The sequence below is a fragment of the Mesoplodon bidens genome (assembly GCF_964165515.1).
Source record: "Mesoplodon bidens genome assembly, chromosome: 15".
In the NCBI taxonomy this organism is placed as follows: Eukaryota; Metazoa; Chordata; class Mammalia; order Artiodactyla; family Ziphiidae; genus Mesoplodon; species Mesoplodon bidens.
The window spans coordinates 66394314-66414084 of NC_138171.1; the positions used below are offsets into that span (position 1 = coordinate 66394314).

Genomic DNA, 19771 nt, shown 5'->3' on the forward strand with positions numbered 1-19771 from the left:
CGGCGGGGGCGCGGCGAGGGCGTGGCGGGGGCGTGGCGGGATGAAGGCGGCCAAGCGGCGCTCGGAATGGCCTGGGAGGCGAGACTTCCGTTCCCGCGTGGGGGGCGGGGCCGAGGGGCTGTGGGGTAAGGTAAGGTGGGGGCGGTGGGGTGACGCAGGTGTGCTGGCGGGGGCGCAGGGTCCCCAGCGCGGCGGCTCTGCTCTGGCCCCTCGTCTGCCCCTCCCTTGGGCAGGGCCTGCAGGTGACAGCGGCGCTCCGAAAGCCCGACGCTGCGGAACGTCGGGGTCAGCGGGCTGGTGGTCCTCCAGCTCCAGAGACGAGGGCAGCCTGGGGTCAGGCCGGGTGGGGGACCCAGGAGGGCCCAGGAAGAGGGTCAGGGCGTGAGGCTCTGAGGCTTGACCAGGGGCCTCGAGGAGGAAGTGACTTTGGGGTTGTTTACAGAATGGATGGGTTATGAAAAGCGTATGAAGTCGTGCGAAGATACAGTTTTACTCTGCAAGATGGAAAGTGAAGCAAAATAATACCCTTTTCACATATCAGATTGGCAATGTCGCATGTGGGCCAGGATGTGGGGAACAGCTCTCTGGGAGGGAGGTTGAACAGCCTAATAATTCCGTATCTCATTGAGCCTGGAGAAATTCTCAGAAATGAGCTCAAAGAATTTCACTGTAGCGCTGTGGTGATGGTGAAAGCAGTGAAGCCATCTGGAGCCCCCGACAGGGTGCCATTAAATCAACCAGGTTCACGCAGCCCCTTCGATGAACAAGGTAAGATGCAGGCAATACCGACCTGAGAACACAAGTAAGCAAATGATAGTACAGTATATCCAGTGTAACTTCAACGATTGTGCTTTAAAAACTTAATTCATTTCATTCTAGATTTACATATAGCGAAATGTAATGTATGCACAGGATAAAACCTGGAATGATGCTCACCAAATGGACAGCATCGTTTCCTTTGGGGTTGGAGGTGGAGAGTGATGTTCTCGTCATTGATAACATTTTCACGAGAACATATTCACATATGACATGTAATTGACAACTAGTAAGTCAAAAAGTTCAGCATAAAAGTACCATAAAATGCAGCAATTTCTCTCCTAGAGGAATGAAAATATACATTTACACAAAAACTTGTGCATGAATGTTCACAGCAGCATTACTCACAATAGCCAAAAGGTGGAAACAACCCAAACATTCATCAACAAGTCAATGCATAAACAAAATGTGGCCTATCCACACAATGGATTTTCATCCATAAAAAGGAATAAAGTGCTGATACCTGCTACATTTCATTTATGTGAAACTTCCAGAATAGGCAAATCCACAGAAAGTAGATTAGTGGTTGCCAGTGCCTGGGGGAGGGGGAAATGGTGAGTAACTGCTTAGTGGGTACCCTGTTTCCCTTTGGGGTGATGAAAATGTTCTAAAATTGGTGATGGTTATACTACTTGATAAAGCTATTAAAAATCCTTGAATTGCACACTTGAAATGGGTGAATTTTATAATATGTAAAATATGCTTCAATGAAGCTGTTAAAAATAATAAATCAATCAAAAGGATACGTTGTCCAAGCTGAGCCACTAGACTCAGCTGGACGAGGCACTGAGGGTGCGTGCTAGGGAGAGGCCACGTGTGAGTTGGGGCTCCCTAAAAAGCAGATCTGTGCAGAGAGAACAAGCACATCATCATAGTGACCAGGGCCCGAGGGCTGCACTGAGGACAGCTGGGCTGGCACATCTGTCCAGCAGGCGAGAAACGGCAGCAAGAACTCCTCCCAAGGGATCACTGAGCCTGGGCTGTGTCTCCAGCAGCAGGTGGTCTTCACAGAGGGCAGACCCCTGCCTGGGCAGGGCACAACACCAAGTGACCACCCCCCGCAAGCTGCAGATAACCCTCACTGGGCAGTGGGCCATGTGGACTCTGCTGTTTCACTTTGGTGGGGCGCCTGGGGAGCCTTCCTGAGCAGCTGGTCTCTCTGTTGGGTGGGCAGCAAGCACCTGGGCCTTTCTCACCTGCCTTCAGGGAGAGGCTCTCCTGGTATTCTCCTGGCCCTCTGGGACATTCAAGAGCAGAGGCTGGCCAGGGATGGGCAAGGCCACCTGCTCATTCGTAATCCACAAAGTGGCCAAACACTGGATGATGGCTTACAGCAGACACGGCCCCCAGCGTGTACAGAAAGGGCACATGGGGCTTCCCTGGTGGCACAGTGGTTGAGAATCTGCCTGCCAATGCAGGTGACACGGGTTCGAGTCCTGGACTGGGAAGATCCCACATGCCGCGGAGCAACTTGGCCCGTGAGCCACAACTACTGAGCCTGCGCGTCTGGAGCCTGTGCTCCGCAACGAGAGAGGCCGTGATAGTGAGAGGCCCGTGCATCGCAATGAAGAGTGGCCCCCACTTGCCTCAACTAGAGAAAGCCCTCGCACAGAAACAAAGACCCAACACAGCCAAAAATAAATAAATTTATTTTTTAAAAAAAAGAGAAAGGGCACATGCACCCACAGCACAGTGTTTACAGAAATGACAGCCAGTGGGCGGAGTCTTGTTAGCCTTCAGCTGGTGGGGGCAGGGAGCTGAGTCCCCACCACCTGCCAACCCTAAACATGGCCAAGCCAGCCTCTCTGGCAGAGGTCACTACACCCAACCTGGAGCCCGCCTCAGCCTGGCTTTGCCTACTCCCTGCTTTGAAGTCACTGAGGCCCCTCTCTGGGGCCGGAAGCCATGTGGGGCTGACATGTCCTCGGTTTCTGAGGCTGCCCAGAAGGGATGATGGGTGAGAAACTATTATCATTCCACTTTGCAGAGAATTTAAACCAAAAGCACCCTTTGTACATCAGGACTTCCCCCGAAGGGGCTCCAGCAGCTGTAGGCCCCGCTGCCTGGTTCTCCATCACCAGGGACGAAGTGAGGCCGGCTGGGTCCTTCCCAGCACAGCTTGTGCAGCAGGCGTGACCATCCCTAGAACCTGTCCACGGAGCCTGATCCTGGGAGCAAGACTCAGCAACCTCTGTCAGGTGCTTCCTGTCCTCCTGATTTACTGGTTTCCTGTGCTGCTCTGGTTCCCTCTGACCTCCGACCTCCCAACCTCAGAGCAGAAAGGCACCGCAGGAACCCACAGGGTCTGGGGCAGTGGGGCCCAGTCGAGGGAGGGATGGCTGGAGGGGTGCCATTCCCTGCTGTCCAGGAGGCCCTGTGGGTGGAGGAGCTGGCCTCCCAACGTAGCTGCATGCCCTTCTGCAAGGACGCTCTGGGACCCACTAAGTGCCAGGCCTGGCCCAGGGGACCTTGGAGGAACCTCAGGCCAAGGACAAAGCAGCCCAGAACAGCCCTCCGCTCCCAGGTCCTGGGTCAGCCCTGCGAGGCGCCCAGGTGTTGGGTGGTCGAGGGTAACTCTGAGTCCCTCTGGAGGCCCCAGAGGTGTCTGGTGAAGAGCCCTGACAGTCTCCCCTGCAGTTCCCACACCCACTGGCTCCGAGCGAGGATGGGGGCTAGGCCTCCAGACTCAGCCTCTGTCCAGGAGGGAACAAACGAGTGGTCTGGGGTGTCTCCTTCCCCCCACTCCAGGATACCCAAAGCTGTCCACTCTGAGAAGGGCCTGGGGACCACCCATTGGGGCAAACAGACCTTGGCCCTGTGCCCTAGGAGCTCTCACACGAGTGTCAGTTACTTGACCCCCAGTCCAGGCCTGCTGCCAGGAGAGGCCCCACTCAAGTCCTACAGGCAGAGGCCGTGGAAAGCTGTGTGCACCCGGCAAGAATCAATGGTGGACGCTGCCAGCTAGTGGGCCAGAGGGGGAGGAGGGACAGGACGGTCATGTGGTCGAAAATATCTCTGTACTAATCACTTGTTATGTAAAAGGGAGAGTAGCTTTGCAGAGGAGAACCTGGTGGGTCAGGTTGACGTCACTGGTTTGGGCAGACACGGTGTTCCTCCCAAGGCGATGCCTGAGAAGGACACAGTGGCATTTACATGTTCCCACTAAGAGCACAGGAGCGGAATCTCAAGAATCATCAGACGAACCCCACATAAGGACAGGCTACCAAGTGACTGGCTGGATCTTTGAGGACCCCAGTGCTGGGAAAGGCAGAGACAGCTGTGGGGTGGTTGAGGGCAAAGGGTCCTTGAGACTGGTGCCCAGGAGCACGGGAAGCGAGGTGGTCCCACCCATGCTCCTTGCCATGCCCTGGTTACACAGGTCAGTCCTTGGCCTTACAAGATATACATACACTGGGCATCTTAGGAGCACAATTAGGGGCAACTGATGATCAGATGGTTTAGAAAAGTTAGAGCATGAGCACGAAACAGCAGCTGTGGCAGAACATTAGCCCCAGGAAATCTGTTGAAGGTTGTGATGTGCTATAGCCGTTTCTTTGAGTTGAAATCACATCAAAGTAAGTTTTCAAGGACGGGAGGGAGCTGGCGGGAGTGAACTATGTGGCTCAGACTGCCTGCTTCAGCAGCTCACCGCCCCTCTCTGAGCTTGTCTCCACACTGGAAGAGCACGGGGCCCTTCTCTGTGGGTGGCCGTGAGGACCTGTCTGGGAGGTGGCGGCCCCAGCTGAAAGGGGAATCGTCCGCTTTTCAGGGCAGTCTGAGGGTCAGCCTCGGAGAAGTTGTAGGACAAGGCTCTGCCAGGTCAGCGTGGCAGGGGTGGTCAGAGCCCTGGGTTGAGGATGAGGAGCCACAGATGAAGACTGTCCCTAGGCAAGGGCTGTACAGGTCCAGGGACGACACACAGGATGGGAGCAGCCTAGGACATGCAGGTGGCACGTCTTGGTGGCTGCTAGTGGCTGGAGTGACCACTGTTCCCTCGGCCAGCTCTGGTGCCAGGCCTGGGCTGGCCCTCGGGAGATGGGCAGGCAGCCCCGCACCTGGCACGAGAGTGACAGCTGCCAGAAAAGGCCTGGAACACAGCCACCACTGCCCAGCAGGCTGGGCGGAGCAAGGGAGAGGATTCAGCGGGAGGTGAGGCAGGCCCCACGGGCCGCCTCCGTGTCTTGGCATCTGGTGACTGGGAAGGTGGCCCCAGAGATGCAGGTGATGGAGGCTCTTCTCAGCAGGCTCTGGGGTGTGGTCCTGCCCACCAGGAGCCATGTGGGGCCCTCTGCTGACCCTCAGTGGTGATGCAGGCCTGGCAGTTGCTGAGTGACCTCTTTGGGCTCCAACCCCTCGCCTCCATAGCCAGTACAGCAGGCACAGAGGAAGCCACCTGAGGGTCCCTGGAGGCTGCAGGTCAGGCAGAGTCCATCAGAGAGAGCCCCTTCCTGTGTGGAGTCCACAGGTTTCAGGTGGTGACATATATCTATCAGAGCTCACCCCTGCTCCCAGAGAGGGCTGCACCCCTGCCCCCAGCCCTGCCCTGGGAGCTCCTCAGGCCACGGCAAGGCCAAAACTGGAAAGCAAGTGGCCCTGGGTCCATCCGTCCACACGAGGACATCTTCAAGAGGCCAGAGCCTTTCGTACACACGCACCAGACCTGCAAAGAGGCCTGCTCTAGGGGACAGGGAGCCCAGTGCCCCACAGCTTGGCAATAAACAGGAAACAGGCATGGTAGTCATCTCAAGACAAACAGTGGGGGCCAGCTGTCTCGCCACCCCAGGAGAAGGGGCGCCTCCTCAGACCCACTGCCCACGTGGTGATGGGAAGGCAGAGCGCACACTCCAAATATGTGGGAGGCTTTATTGTCCCAGCAGAAAAGACAGAGCCAGTACCCCTCCTGCCCGACCCTGGGCTGGTGGGGACTCCTCCAGGCCCGCTCCCACTGTGGCCCACAGCCAAGGAGCGTGGGTGGCAGAAGTGGACAGTCCCAAGTGCCTGGGATGGACAGAGAGCGCTGCCCCACTGCCTACAGCATGAACATCTCCAACTCCACGATGACACACACCGTATGTGACGCCACCCGCATCTTGAGGCTTCCTCCCCCTGGGGATTCTGGGGCTCACACCCACACTCAGATTCTGCCTGCGGCCAACAGGCAGATGCAGCCTGAGTGCTAGGACCCCTCCTTGGGGGCTGCAGGAGCATCTGCCCAGGAGAAGCCAGTGAGCGAGATGCAAGATTTGCAGGGGTACAGGGCAGGAACGGGGCAGCTGGGTGTGTGGGTCTCTGCTGACAGATCCAGGCACCCCATGTGGCCTGGCTTCACACAGGGACACCCAAAGCCCTGAGGGCAGCTCCTCCTGCAGAGCAGTCTCTCCAGGAGCATCAACAAGCCCTGTGCGAATCAGGGCGTGAGGGGCGCTGCTGCCCAGCTTCCTGGAGCTGCTGGACTGCACTGGGGGTCAGCAGTGGCTTGGATCCCCCAGACTGGCTGTGGCTCCACTGAGACAGCTGGAAGGCACTGGGGACCCAGGAGGGCATCCCCCAGAGAAGGAGATGCTTGGGGGCCAGAGTCTCAAGGACACTTGAGTGCACCCTGGGAAGGATCCCCTCCACCTCATGACAGGGTGGGGCGCCAGTGAGCAGCCAGAAAGACCTGCCAGCCCACCCCACTGGGAACGGGCATGGTGGGCAGAGGCAGGGCTCTGCACCCCCTCCTAGGGTCTGGGTATAGACTGGGGTGGGGGGCAGGACGGGGCTCCTGGATAGGCCTGGGGGGCCAGTGTGCACCAGGTTAACCGTGCCATCAAAACAGGTCAGAAGGGGGTTCCCGAGGCAAATGTGCTGGTGCTGGAGCGTGGGCTGCTGGCCTGACTGGCCGTTCCTGCATCCTCCTGCTCACTACTCCCACGACCTCAGAGTCAGGAGGAGATGCGATGGGCAGGGCCCCGGCAGGGCCTGCAGAGGCCCCAGACAACCAGGGGCAGGAAGGCAAAGAGCAGGACCATGTGCTACCCTGACACCCTGGCAGGAGGTGGTGCTGGGCCGGCTGGTGGCCAGGGCCCCTCAGTCCTGCTTGTTCCCTCTCTGCCTCCAGGGGTAGATGAGCTCCCCGAAGAACAGCTTGCGGCACAGGGAACCCCAGGAGTGCTTGGGGTGGCAACCACAGGTGGGGAGGCGGTAGATGTGCACCACGCGACTGTAGGGCAGGGGGTTTATCTGGAAGCACAAGGGCAGCGGTCAGCCAGGACACAGCCCCCAACTCCCTGGGAGTCCAGCTCTGTAGGCCCAGCAGGCCTTCGTGGGGGGTCCCCGGGCTGGACAACCGTGGGGCAGGGCCAGCTCTGTGCCAGATGCGTTCTCGCCTGGGGTACACGGATGGGTGAGTGGCTTGGGAGGCAGGCTTGGGCCACGGTCAGGCGGGCTCCACTCTGGCCCGGCTGTGGGGCACCGACCCCTCCATTCCAGGACTCACTCAGCTCCCTGGAGCCTCCTCAAGTGGGACTCAGGACACCCTCAAGAAAACCACACAGAGCCCGGCTGCCTCAGCATCTGGCCTCTCCCCTCAGGCCAACCGGACACCTGCAACCAGCAACACCGGCACCTGGTCTGCTCCCTCCCGCAAGACAGTCCCCAGACTGCTTAAGATAAAGGAGCTCAACAGAGTAGGCCTCAGGTGTGTCCCGAGGCCTTTGCCAAGTCTCTGCTATTCTGCCTGGAAGGAGAACCCGGGGGCCCAGGGAAGGAGACAGGGATGCAGGCCCAGCAGGCAGGTGCCCTGGGTGGCTGAGGGTGTCTGGCACAGCATAGGGGACCCCATACATGGGCCCTGCTCGGGGAGGTTCCAGGCACAGAGGATCATGGTGCCCAGAGGCCTTGGGGGTGGGCAAGCCTCCCCCGGGCCCCACCCCTCAGCTCTGCTGGGCCCTCCTGCCCAGGAGGCCCACACCCAGGACGGCACAGAACATGCCTCAGAACATGGGCGGCCTCATGGCAGGCAACAGCATGAGGGCTGCGTGGAGGCCTTACCTGCATCAGGAGGCGGAGGGGCCTGCCAGTCTCGTGCTCCAGGACTCGGAACTTCACACCAGCTATAAGGAGAGCAAGGTCCCCGTGAGGTAGGGTGGCCCTCCAGGGCTCCCAGGGCCCCACAGGCCGCCCCCACCAGCACTCCTGCTCCGAGCAGCACTCCGAGGGCTACAGGCTGCCCGGGCAGCAGCTCGCCTCTCCAGCCCGTCCTTCCCATCTGCCTCCTTGAGCTGCAGCCTGGCCCTTGTCAGGGCCTCCTGCAGAACTGCACTGAGAGACCAAAGCCGCGGGTCTGGCAGGCGGGGAAAAGCTGGCAGGTTGTGCTGCTTTCTGAGTAGGAGGGGGTTTTTCCCAGAGTGGACGAGGCACTTGCTGGGTGGTGGGCACCCTGCTGGCATCTCAGTGCCTTCCAACTGCTGTGTGCACGGCTGACTCAGGGACCCACCACACTCTGGCCTGCAGTGTGGGCTCTCAAGCCTGGGGATTCCCAAGGCGGAAGGTTCTTGAAAGGAGAAACAGGAGCTAATTATCAATTGATGAAGAGACCCCAAGGCAAACTCGGTGGAGAGAAGAGGCGGCATCTGTGGCCTTTTATGTGAAGTTAAAAGGACTCTGCTCCAGCCGTGAGCTGAGGCCTGGGAGAGGAAGGTGCCGGGGCCAGGCTCTCCACCTGCCTGCTTCCAGGTGTGCCGAAGTGTGGGTGAGGGCTGGGGGACCAGGGAGCATGGGCAGCACTACACATGGGCCCCTGGCCTGGGCCACCTGGGGGTCTGTGGAGAACATGGCTTGGAAAGAGGGTTTGAGGACATCCAGCGGGCAGACTCAAGGCCCAAAGCCCAGGGAACACGCACATTCATGTCTTCTGACTCGGAACTGGCTGGGAGCAGCAGCCGTGAACTCTGGCGTGCGGCCGAGCTGCCGTTTGCAAACTAGTCCAGGGCCTCCTGGGCATGCTGGTCAGCTCCGGGGCCGTGCCAGCAACTCCCCAAGTTTCCTGTTATGTTCAAAGCCCCTGAACTGGATGAGCCAACCCACAACTCAGTGACCAGTTGGGTCGGGCCTCCCTAGGCCTGCAGTGGGGACAGCCTCCTGTCAGGGGCATCTGGCCAACCCGTGGCTGGTGTCAGCATGCAAACAGGGGCATCGCCTGCAGAGGGGATGGCAGGAGCAGCTGGGCTGGTGCGTGTTGTCCCCGCAGGTGGTGGCCTGCCGGGGGCGGGGCAGGAGGCACGCCTGTCACACAGCTCTGGCCAGCCCGGGGTCCTCCACCCTGGCTGGTCCCTTCCAGGAGGAGCACCAGCAGGCACACACAGCTCCACACAACCACACGAGACACGTCTTTTCTGAGCCACTTTCAGGCACCACCTACAGGACTACTGCAGACAGACCTCAGAGCAAACGTCCACACTCGTCACAGGGGAGGCTGAGGAGGCGGGAGGGCTGCCTGTGCGGCGTCTGAACCTGAGGGCGGGGGGCCTCTCCCTCCAGCTCACGCCCCGGGACCAGGCTCTTGTCCTCCCTGCCCGCCCCACACACTGCCGCATCCAGGGCCCACAGGTGCGCCGCCTAGCCAGCACGCAGACCTACCTGCGAGCCTGTAGGGCCGGCAGAGCCGGAGGCCGAGTGAGTACAGGGGCAGGGAGTTGATGAGGTCCACAAGCAAATGGATCAGGCCCTGCACAGCGACCACCAGGAGCCGGAGCTGCATCACAGACAGTGCTCAGGGTCTCTGACCTGGGACTGTGGCCACAGCCACACTGCATGCCCCTGAGCAGAACAGCCTGACGGGTCCCAAGGAGGGGGCAGGGACCCCGCCCTGAACCTGAGACCTGAGCACAGGGAGGCAGGGAAGCCGCAGGCTGGAGCGGTCTGCCCTGCTGCCAGGTCAGAGGAGGTGGTGCTCCAACCCCGGGAATGCCACTGGGCCCTCAGCCCAGCCACCTGGGGGCCACTCCCCTCCTGCTGTCTGCACTCGCCTCCCCCATACCACGGGAGACCCCTGCCCTCTGTGAACCCAGCTGTGTGTCCCAGAGCAGTAGTGAGTGGTGTCCCCCCCGGGTGGGACCCCTGTTACAGGGCCAGCACACACGCCCAGAGTCCAGAACAGCCACACCCCATGTGGCTGGCAGGGATGGACGACCTGCCCATAGCTGCTGGCAGTCACCACTCCAAGCACTGTGGGCTAGGTCCATTGGCCAGGTGACACGCCCAGCACCCACATGGTACACAGCACTTGGCTCACCAGGGTGAACACCAAGTAGTACAGGGCCGTGGTGGGCAGAAGGAAGACCAGGATGGTGAACAGCAAGGTGCCGATGAACAGCTACAGGGAGAAAGGACGCCAGCATCAGCAAAAGCCCCGTGCTGGGCGACAGCCCTGCCAGCACTGGGCACACCCCTGATACCCATCCCACCAAATCCGTCCTGTAATTGAGCAGAGATGGAACGCCTGCCGGCTTCCTGAGACCACTTGGGAAAGCCCGCTCAGGACAGCTCTCTCCAGTAATGGGAGGGACACCTGCCTCCAGACCCGGTGACACATGGGGTAACAGGGGTTGGGGACACCAGCTGATAGGGTATACAGCCCGTACACCAAAGATAGGAGGGTGGTGAAAATTAGGCAGCAAAAAACATGCCCTGGAAGGCAGCACTCAGGGTCCCTGTGTCAGGTCTGAGCAAGCTAATGGGACTAGCCAGAGCCAAGCCCTGTGCGAGGTCACCTTAAGCACCTGCAGCCCCGTGGCCTCCCGAGAGCAGGGTCCATCCCCGCCTGGGCAAGGTTCTGCCCTGTCTGAGGTCCCGCATACACCCTACCCCTTGCAGCTCCCCACAACCCCTGGAGCCCTGCAGAACAGGAGTGAGGCTGCCTCTTGTGGTGCCTGAGCAGCTGCGCCGGCCCATCCGAAGGGGCAGCTGGACTGGAGCTGGAGCCGGTACCTGGTCCAGGTCATAGGAGCAGGAGTCCACGCGCTGGCGCAGAACATTCCACTTCTTCCCTCGGAACAGGCGCCAGAGTGAGGACAGGCCATGGACCTTCAGGCAGTATAGCCTGCAGGACGTGGTACCATCAGAGCTGGGCTGGTGACCCCATGCCCACCCGGCCCCGGAAGCCTGTCTGTGGTGCCCAGGGCTCGGGGGTTGCACTGGGTCAGCCCGCAGGGGTTGGGGGGTGCACACCCACCTGGCGCCATAGACATAGAAGCAGTAGATGTGGAAGGTGAGGAGGGCTATGATGTCTGAGAGGATGGACAGGGCGACCGTCAGGCCCAGGCAGGCTGAGAGGCCCACGTGCCACAGGATGCGCTCAATGAAGGGGGACATGAGGTGGATGTAGCCTGGTGGGATGGGGGTCAGCCTTGAGGGGGGAGCCCAGGGAGGTCCTGGTCCCCCCAAGTCCACCATGAGGATGGCTGCCCCAAGCTTCTGGAAACTGAGTGGCCAGCACAGCATAGCAAGGGATGCTGGGTCAACAGGAAGCAGAGACCAAGGGGACAGGGCCTGGCTGGGCCCCACTGCCCCCCCTCAGCCAGGGTCTATGTCCCTGGGGGCACAGGCTTCAGGAGCCAAGGTGCAGGTCAGTGGGGCTGGGTGAAACCCTGATGCGGCCCGCCTGACCGCCGGCACTCACTGATCCACAGGTGGATGTGGTACAGGAAGAAGCGGCCCAGCACCTGGTCCAGCGGCCGGTTCATCTTGAGCCCAGCGGGTGCGCCCATCAACCACTGTAGCAGATGCTGGAGCTCCTCGGCCACGTGCTGCGAGGATACATGAGGGCCACACCATCCATCAACTGGCCCCACGCCGGTTACCCATCTGGGTGACCCTGAATAAGAGTGAGGGGGTCAAGCCCATCAGGGGCCCCCGTAGCAGGCGGACGGGGCGGAGGTGGGTGCTGGAGGGTCCCGCAGAGGGAAGAACAATGTCAAGCGAGGACCAGAGATGGCACAGGGACCCTCACAAGCGAGCAGGGAGGCCGACTGCTGTCCTGGCCGCCCCAGGAGGAAAGCTGTGCCAGCCCTGGGAGGCAGGCCTGCAGGACTCCTGGCCTCATCACCAACACTGAGGCCACAGGACTGACATCCCTGCCCCACAGTGTGCCACCTCCCTCCCACGTACCAATGCAGGCCTTTCCCAACCCTGGGTGAAGGCCTCTGCCGTGTCAGGAGCAGTGAGAAGGGGAACAGAATGTTCTTTACAAATAGACCTTATTTAATATTTAAAGGAGAAGAGCTTGGCAGCAGGAAGAGGCTTTCATTTTTAAATTAAATATTTATATTTCTGAGCAATTTTGCAAAAGGGAGGCCTAGGATGAAGCTGGTCAAAAGGCAGAGCATGGATGAGCAGGGCGAAGCAGCCAAGCCCCCTCCCCAGCCCCTGGGTCCTCCCTCCTCCCTCCTGGGCCAGGCCTCACTGAGAAGCTATGGGACTCTTGGCCTGTAGGGGCTCCTGCTTGCAGGGTCCCGGCCTGGCCACAAGCAGGCCCAGTGCACACTTGTGCCTGGACGCTGATGACAGCAGGCAGCGGCTGAGCCCACAAGGACCTCGCAGCCAGGCTGCAGCGGCTCTACCACACCCAGGGCCAGGAGCCCCACAGAGGCCTGGGCAGAGGGGGTGGAGGGGCACTGAGGGACCAGAGGGCCTGCCCTAGGCAAGAAGACATTTTCCCAACAGAAGGGACAGGGCCTCCGAAGGAGGCAGAGAAGACGAAGGCTCAGAGCCAGCATGGACAGACAGTGGGAGGATGACTGTGGAAGGGAGAGGAGGCTGGGGCGGCGCCCAGGCCCTGGGAACGGCGCACAAACTGTGCAGGGCAAGTTCAGGAGCACAGCCGATGAGCTGGTGCCTCTGACTCTCAGCATGGGAGATGCAGAACTGGTGCAGGGAGCAGGGTGGGAGGCTGAGCTCGACCACACAGACACCGGGACACACACAAGGTCTCTGTGATGCTGACTGTGCAGAGTGCCCAGGCCGAAAGTGAGCCACCCTGAAGAGCCAGGAGAGCAGAAATGGTCATGCACGGTGGGGAGGCAATGGGGATGCCATGACACTGAGCCTGGCAGGGAGGTGGCTCCCCCTAAAAGTCTCCAACACAAGGGGGCTCCAGACAGGCCACCTGCAGGAAGAGGCCAGGAGCTGGAGGGCCCAGGTCTACACAGCCCCACCTATTCTGTAAGACACAGCAGCTCCTGGGGGACTTGTCTGGGGTCAGGGGTGAGCTGCTCTGGCTGGCTGAGGGGCCTCTGCTGCCCCCAGGAAGGGTCCTGCCCCCCAACCCTGGGAAACAGGTGTTTAAGTACACCTCAACCAACTCACATCAGCCACAGGGATGAGGGTATCAGCCAGCTGCCCGATGAGGTCCTTCCTGTGGAGCCAGGACAGCAGCATGAGGCCAAGGGCCACATCCAGGAGCACAGAGACAAGCATGTTGGCCTTCCTGGAAGGAGAGGTCCAACAGGAGCGAGTGGTGAGGGTGGCATGGCCAGAAAGGGTCAGCTTGGGCAGGTCTGCTGTGGGGAAGGGGCTGGGCCCGTGGCACGTCTGGCCACTGTGGAGGAGAACAGGGCAGGACCCGCACCTCATCAGCTGGGCGGGGTTCTTAGCCTTCCGGGTGCTGAAGATGAGTGTGAGCTGCTCCAGCCGGTGCCTGAGCTGCTCGCACGTGGAGAGTTTGCTCCAGATGAAGGACAGTGGCCACAGCTTGAACACCCTGCGGAGGAGGGGAGAAGGATGGGCCTCCGGGTCCTCCGGGGTTCTCCTGCCCGCCAGGGAGGGAGGGCCGTCTCAGCCGTGGCCAATATCCCTCAACGTGCAGAGAGGAAGGGCCCTCGTCGCCCCAAATAGCCACACTCCTGAACTCAGCAGGGCAGGGACACGGGGGGAGGACCCAGGTGGGCAGCCCAGCGGGGATTGCGGTCGCTCACGACCATCAACTGGGAACGCAAGGTGCTGACTCCAGGCACTGAAGCTGAGTGCCTGCTGGACGGGTGTCCGTGTCAAGGGTTTCAGTTGACCTGACTGCTCAACGAGAATGATCTCTCACGCAGCAAAGAAAGCACCAGACACTTCACAGACATGCAGGCATTGAGGGGAGATGTTCTCAAGCAAAGGTGGAGAAAGCGTCCAATGGCAACTCAGAGCCTGGCTCCCACCCAGAGCCCCACTGCCGGCAGGAGGGACCTAAAGGGCTCGTGCAAAGTGCAGAGCCGCCAGATGACCACGCTCAGGCCCTCGGGAGGAAGGAGGTCTTGACCTTGAAGGTTTGAAGCTTCTGTCCTCAGCCAAGCCACTCTGACCCAATTCCAAGAGTGAAGTGTGGTCCACACTGCACCCCCCGTTCCAGTCCAGTGGAAGGCAGCCTCGCATGGGCTGCAGAGACCTCCATGCAGGGTCTCCCCGAGGTTCAGACCAGCCCTGGGCAGCACCTGCACCTGCCCTGGGCAGCAACAGCCATGCCCCACATGGACGTCACAGGGCTCCTGACCTCCGCCAACAGCCAGCACCTGCCTACCTAAGGGGCAGATCGGGATTCAGGGCACTCGAGCGGTTCATAACCTTTCTTGCATTCTTTGAGAGCTGACAAAAGGAATTTCTCTTCCCAAAGTTGCACCTAGGCCCAGACACACTTTCACACGATTCATCCCAAGGGGCTGTGAAGCTCTGAAACCCACCGCTCAGGTCAGGATACCCAGAAGCCCCCACAGCCCAAGGTGGTGTGCGCACATAGCTGCTGGGATGTCTCTGCAGGGACAGGCCCAAGCGTTACCAGAGCTCCTGATGAGCCGGCGAGGCCAGTCCCCAAACCTGACAGCCGAACCCCTGGACCTGAGGATGCAGCACAGTTGTCCCGTACCAGGCGGTGCCACCAGGGAGGTGGCTTCTCACAGAGAGAGGGTCCTGTGGCTAACTCGCCAGAACACCCGCGTGCTGCCCCAGCATCCTCAGGGCCCCCAGGGGCTTTTACAAATCCCTCAACCAGTCCTGCAGCCAGGAGTGTTCCGGTAATTCTAGACAGCGGCCCAGGCTGGGGACCACGCCCCCAGCCCCATAGACAGCGAGTGGATGTTGTCCCACAGCCTCCCAGGGCTGCCTCTCCCGCGAGGCCGGGGCCAGGGAAGCAGGTGGGCCTGTGGGTCTGCAGGAGGACAAGCAACTCGCCAGCAAGGCAAACAGCAGCCCCTGCGCGGCAACAACCCAGGTCTGTTCATCATCTAATTCTCCTTTCAGGGGCCTGAGCTGTCTGAGGGTCACCATGTATCCCTACTCAGTGTGTCCCACACAACCACAGGGGCTTCCAGGAAGCCTAGCTTTGCCACAGGAGCGAGGGGCACCAGAACAGAAACCACCACTAGGGTGTCCTCTGAGCTACAGTGCAGAGGGAGCATGGGATGAGAACCGGGGTGCAGGGGGCAGCCGTGAGCCTCAGAAGGGCCATCTGGGCCTCCATGACCCCTGCACACCAAGGGGTGGGCCTAGGCCTCAGGGGCCCGACTCTCCCTCACCTGGCCCAGGGGCACCTACCGACAGGCGCTGGCAGCCGAGACGAGAGACAGCAGGCAGGTCAGAAAGAGGCAGACAGGCCCTGCTGCGCACTTGGCCAGCTCCACGAGGATGCTGGCCTCCACGCCCTCCGACTGCCAGTGGCTCAGCCGCACGGGGCCCTCATCGAACTGGTCACTTTGGAAGAGTGCCTCGCTACGCGCCACTGTGTCAAAGACAGCAGCCAGGCCCCCCGCACTGGCTGTGGTGTCCCCAGCCTGGCGGTCGGGCAGGGCCGCAGGCGGGTGCAGTTGGGACAGCAGCACCTTGCGCTGGTCGTAGAAGATAAGCATGACCTGGTCCTCGCCGGAGGCGGCGGGAGAGGCGGGCCCCTGCCAGCGGGTGGTCTTGCAGCTCCAGGACTTGCTGCCTCTCTCCCGGCATAGCTGGAACCAGGGCTTGTGGGAGAAAATGGCGCCCAGGCCCTCCAGGAAGGGGCCCAGGCTCTCCTCCGGCTCTTGCCGGCGGTGGCACCAGGTGCCCAGCACAGTCACGCCCACCTGACTGGCCTGCTGCACCTGGGCCAGGAGCTCCTTGACCTGGATGGGGATGAAGGGAAAGTGCACCACAGCCAGGACCACGGCACTGCTCTGCTCCGGGACCCAGCGTCCAACCAGGAGGCCGCTGTCCGCCGAGGCACAGCACGTGGGGAAGAAGGCCTTGAGCACCATGCCGGGGCCGCTGGAAGAGAGGAGGGGCTCAGCTCAGAGCTGCTGCCAGTGCCACTGTGCCCCGAGGACCCGGGGTGGCCCTGACAGACACATCCACGTGGCCACTGGGCCCATAGGTGGGGGCGACCCAGCTTTGGGTCTGGTCACGAGGCTGGCAGGGGGGCCCAGCTGTCCATCTCTGCCCCTGGCTGCTGTGAGTACAGGCCCAGGCCACTCCCATCCCTACCCTGAGGCAGGGCAACGCTTACCCCTTCCAGACACAGGCAGGCTGATACATGTGAGGTCACGTGACCTGCTCAGCACTACTCACAGGCTGTGCCGGGGTGAGCACAAGGGTTTAATTTTTGTTTTTAGGGAACTGATTCGTTTTTGATGTGTAGCACATGGAAAAATCTACAATCTCATTAACAATTAAAGTAATTTAAATTAAAAATCTAACAAACCTTGATTTACTTACTAAGCTAGCAAGAATAAAGATGAACATTTAAACAAATTGCCGCTGAGCTGAGGGAAATCAGACGCGTCCACACTGCTGGCAGCTGTGGGCATTGGTACAGGTGCCCAAGAAGATGCCTGGGGACATGCCTGGTGCCAAAGCCCACCTCCCTTCCCAGTGAGCCCCCTGGGGGAGCCTTGGTGCTCAGGGCACAGGTTCAGCTCCATGCGGCTTCTGCTTCTTTCTACCCCAACCCTCCAGCCTGCGGCTGTGCCCATCCTTCCCTGGGAGCCCCATCCTCTTGTCACAGCTGAGCACCTCCTTCAGGACTACCTATTCCCCCAACCAGGTAGTGTTCTAGAAATGGGGGTGGGAGAAGTTGGAGAAGTTCTCCAGCCCTGGAGAATGGCTGAGGGGACACCAGCCTTCCCAGGACCTCTGAGCAGCAAGGACATCCCCAAGCAGCTGCAATTCCTGAATCCTGCGGGACTGTGAGCCCTGCCTTGCACAGGAGTCAGCTCACTGCGGATGTGGATTCTCAGTAAGCAACACATTTCCCACCTGAGCCCTCCTAGACAGGGCCTGATGGGCAGGAGGTTCACCTTGGAGCTCGCCCTTTCCTAGACACTAACTACCCCGCTGTGTCAGCACAAAGGGCAGAGCAGCTGTCCTGAGCTAAGACCCCCCAAGTTGGAGCTACACCTGAGGGAGGGACACAGGCCTCAGACTGAGCCTGGCCCTCCAGGCCCCAGTGCTCAACAGGCCCTCGGAGAGAGGGGGACAGAGAGGGACACACATGTTGGGGAGGTGCGACATTGAGGGAGCCCTTTCCTGAGGGTCGGGGGGCTGTGGGAAGGGCCTCAAATGCCCAGGGCTTAAGAGGCAACTGGTAGGACTTCCATGGTGGCGCAGTGGTTAAGAATCCGGGGCTTCCCTGGTGGCACAGTGGTTGAGAGTCCACCTGCCGATGCAGGGGACACGGGTTCGTGCCCCGGTCCGGGAGGATCCCACATGCCGTGGAGCGGCTGGGCCCGTGAGCCATGGCCGCTGAGCCTGCGCGTCCAGAGCCTGTGCTCAGCAACGGGAGAGGCCACAACAGTGAGAGGGCCGCATACTGAAAAAAAAGAATCCGCCTGCCAATGCAGGGGACACGGGTTCGAGCCCTGGTCTGGGAAGATCCCACATGCCGTGGAGCAACTAGGCCTGTGTGCCACAACTACTGAAGCCCGCGCGCCTAGAGCCCATGCTCTGCAACAAGAGACGCCACCGCAATGAGAAGTCCATACACCACAACGTAGAGTAGCCCCCACTTGCTGCAACTAGAGAAAGTCCGCCCACAGCAACAAAGACCCAACGTAGCCAAAAAAAAAAAAAAAAGGCAACTGGTGAAGCCGCTTTCCTCCCCTGCAGTCCAGAGTGGGGCTGGAGGGGCGAGGCTTCTCCCACCTGTGGGTTTTGACTGAAAAGCGTCCCTCTGAGTCCAGCAGCAGCTGGACTCCCAAATGCCTCTCCCCCCCAGAGACCAGAGAGGGCAGGAAACATGGGTGTCAGCAGGGGAAAGCCTGGAGCCCAAAGGCAGCCCCAGGGCTAAGTTCCTGTGGCCATTAGCAAGGGCATCAAGGACCACCTTGTCCTCCTGACACTTCTACACAGGCATCGTGAGAGGCACAGAGCAATTCTGCCTGTGAGAATCCCAGTACATCTCGCTTGGTGACCACCATAGGGGACCAGCCATCATGGTCCAAGCCTCTCAGCACCAGCCTGTCGGGACCCACCAGCTCAGCCAAATGACACAATCACACCCTGCTCAGGGACTCCTTTCACAGGAGCTAAGGAAAACTGCCGAGAGCTACTGTCAGAAAATAAACACAACTGGCCTAACAGTGAGCAGATGCTCTGGGCGAAGCTGGTTACACGGTGGGTTCACTTTCAGAAAATTCACTGAGCTGTACACATACGATCTGTGCACTTTCTTTGTGTGTTTTATGCTTCATCTACAAAGTTTACCTTAAAGAAAAAAAAAAGCTCCTCATGTCTGGGGAACAGCAGAGGGCAGAGGTTGGTGTTCCCATCTGTGGCGTAGTGAGAGAGAACTCTTAAATCACGGCGTAAGTTCCCATCCCCACCACTACCTCAGCCTCTGGGAGTGACCAACACAAAGAAGTCCGCTCAGATCAGACAGCCAGGAAAAGATGAAAGAGGAGGCAATCGATAGCAGAGGTGCAGATGGGAGAAAGCGGGGCAGTAACACGCGGCCGTGTGCATCTTTAAAGACTGTGATAAAAACAAGGGCACAGGCCTGGGAAAGCTGCTTCTGTTATGAATGACACCTGGTTCCCTGTGACCCAGCCCATTCCAGATCAGTCACTAGAACGACCCTCCCCGCATAACCTGAACTCAACCATCTACCTTGTGAAGTGGACATCCTGTCATCCTCCACAAGAACTGATTCAGAGCAAAAGCCCAGTTATGACTGGCCAGGGACATCTCACTGGCTAAAACCATCCTCTGCGGAGCCTCCTGGTCACTGTTCCTCAGTAGCTCACAAGAATTCATTGTTACTCCATGTGTTCGTGTTTAAAAACAACAAGCATTCAGTAAAGAATGCTCTTCCCCTCTCTCATTTCAGAAAAATGGACACGAATCTAGGGCTCTGGTTTTTGCCCTGTACTGCAGTCAGGAACAACTGTAAAGCTCTGACAGCCAGTTCCATTGACCATGAATGCCCTTCCAAAGGGTCCAGAGAGGGACTCGGGTTGGGGTGGGCCAGAGGGAACCGGCCGGGCGCCCTTCACCCCACAGGGCGGGGGTCCAGACTCCCCGCCAGGGCATCCACGCGGCCCGGCCACAAACCCGGGGCTGGGCGGGCGGGCTCCTGCAGGGGCTGGAGGGTCCTCACTGCCCTCCCAAGTCTCAGGCCCACCCTGGCCGGCGGCCGGCGGCGTCCCCATTTTACAGATGAGGAAATAGAGGCTCCGAGAGGCAAAAGGCCTGCGCCGCCTCCGGGAGGAGGCTCCAGAGACCCTCGGGCTCCCGGGCCTGCTTCCGCGGCCGCCGCGGCAAGAGTCGGGGCCCACAGCCCGGCGGGGGCGGCTCCCCAAGGTCGCGCCGCAAGGACGCCGGCCCGCCCCCCGATTGCTCACCGGCTGCTCCCCGGGTCCGCGCCCTCAGCTGGCGGGGTCGGGATGGGGTTGGGGACCGCGTCGGGCGGGCCCGGGCGGTCAACAGCGCTCGCCGCCCCCGGCCCCGCCTCGGCGGCGCCGCGGGACACGAGCCCCAT

The 19771-nt window shown here is 60.3% G+C and overlaps 1 protein-coding gene across 5 annotated transcripts; it reads right to left on the bottom strand.

Annotated features, from left to right (window-relative positions):
• Positions 1-545: 545 nt before the first annotated feature.
• PIGQ (phosphatidylinositol glycan anchor biosynthesis class Q) lies at positions 546-19771 on the bottom strand (the record flags this gene model as incomplete). 5 transcript variants are annotated; one of them, XM_081255311.1, is made up of 11 exons in its annotated part: positions 546-790; positions 7849-7910; positions 9436-9550; positions 10091-10171; positions 10786-10897; positions 11030-11183; positions 11477-11603; positions 13162-13282; positions 13424-13555; positions 15367-16065; positions 19635-19759. In XM_081255311.1, 10 exons carry the CDS (start codon positions 16053-16055, stop codon positions 734-736), a joined length of 1650 nt encoding a protein of 549 aa, XP_081111437.1. In that variant the 3' UTR covers positions 546-733. The 5 variants fall into 5 exon arrangements, with proteins under 5 accessions (XP_081111437.1, XP_081111434.1, XP_081111433.1 ...); XM_081255308.1 differs by lacking the exon at positions 546-790 and adding an exon at positions 2447-5264; XM_081255307.1 differs by lacking the exon at positions 546-790 and adding an exon at positions 6756-7038 and having other exon boundaries at positions 19635-19771.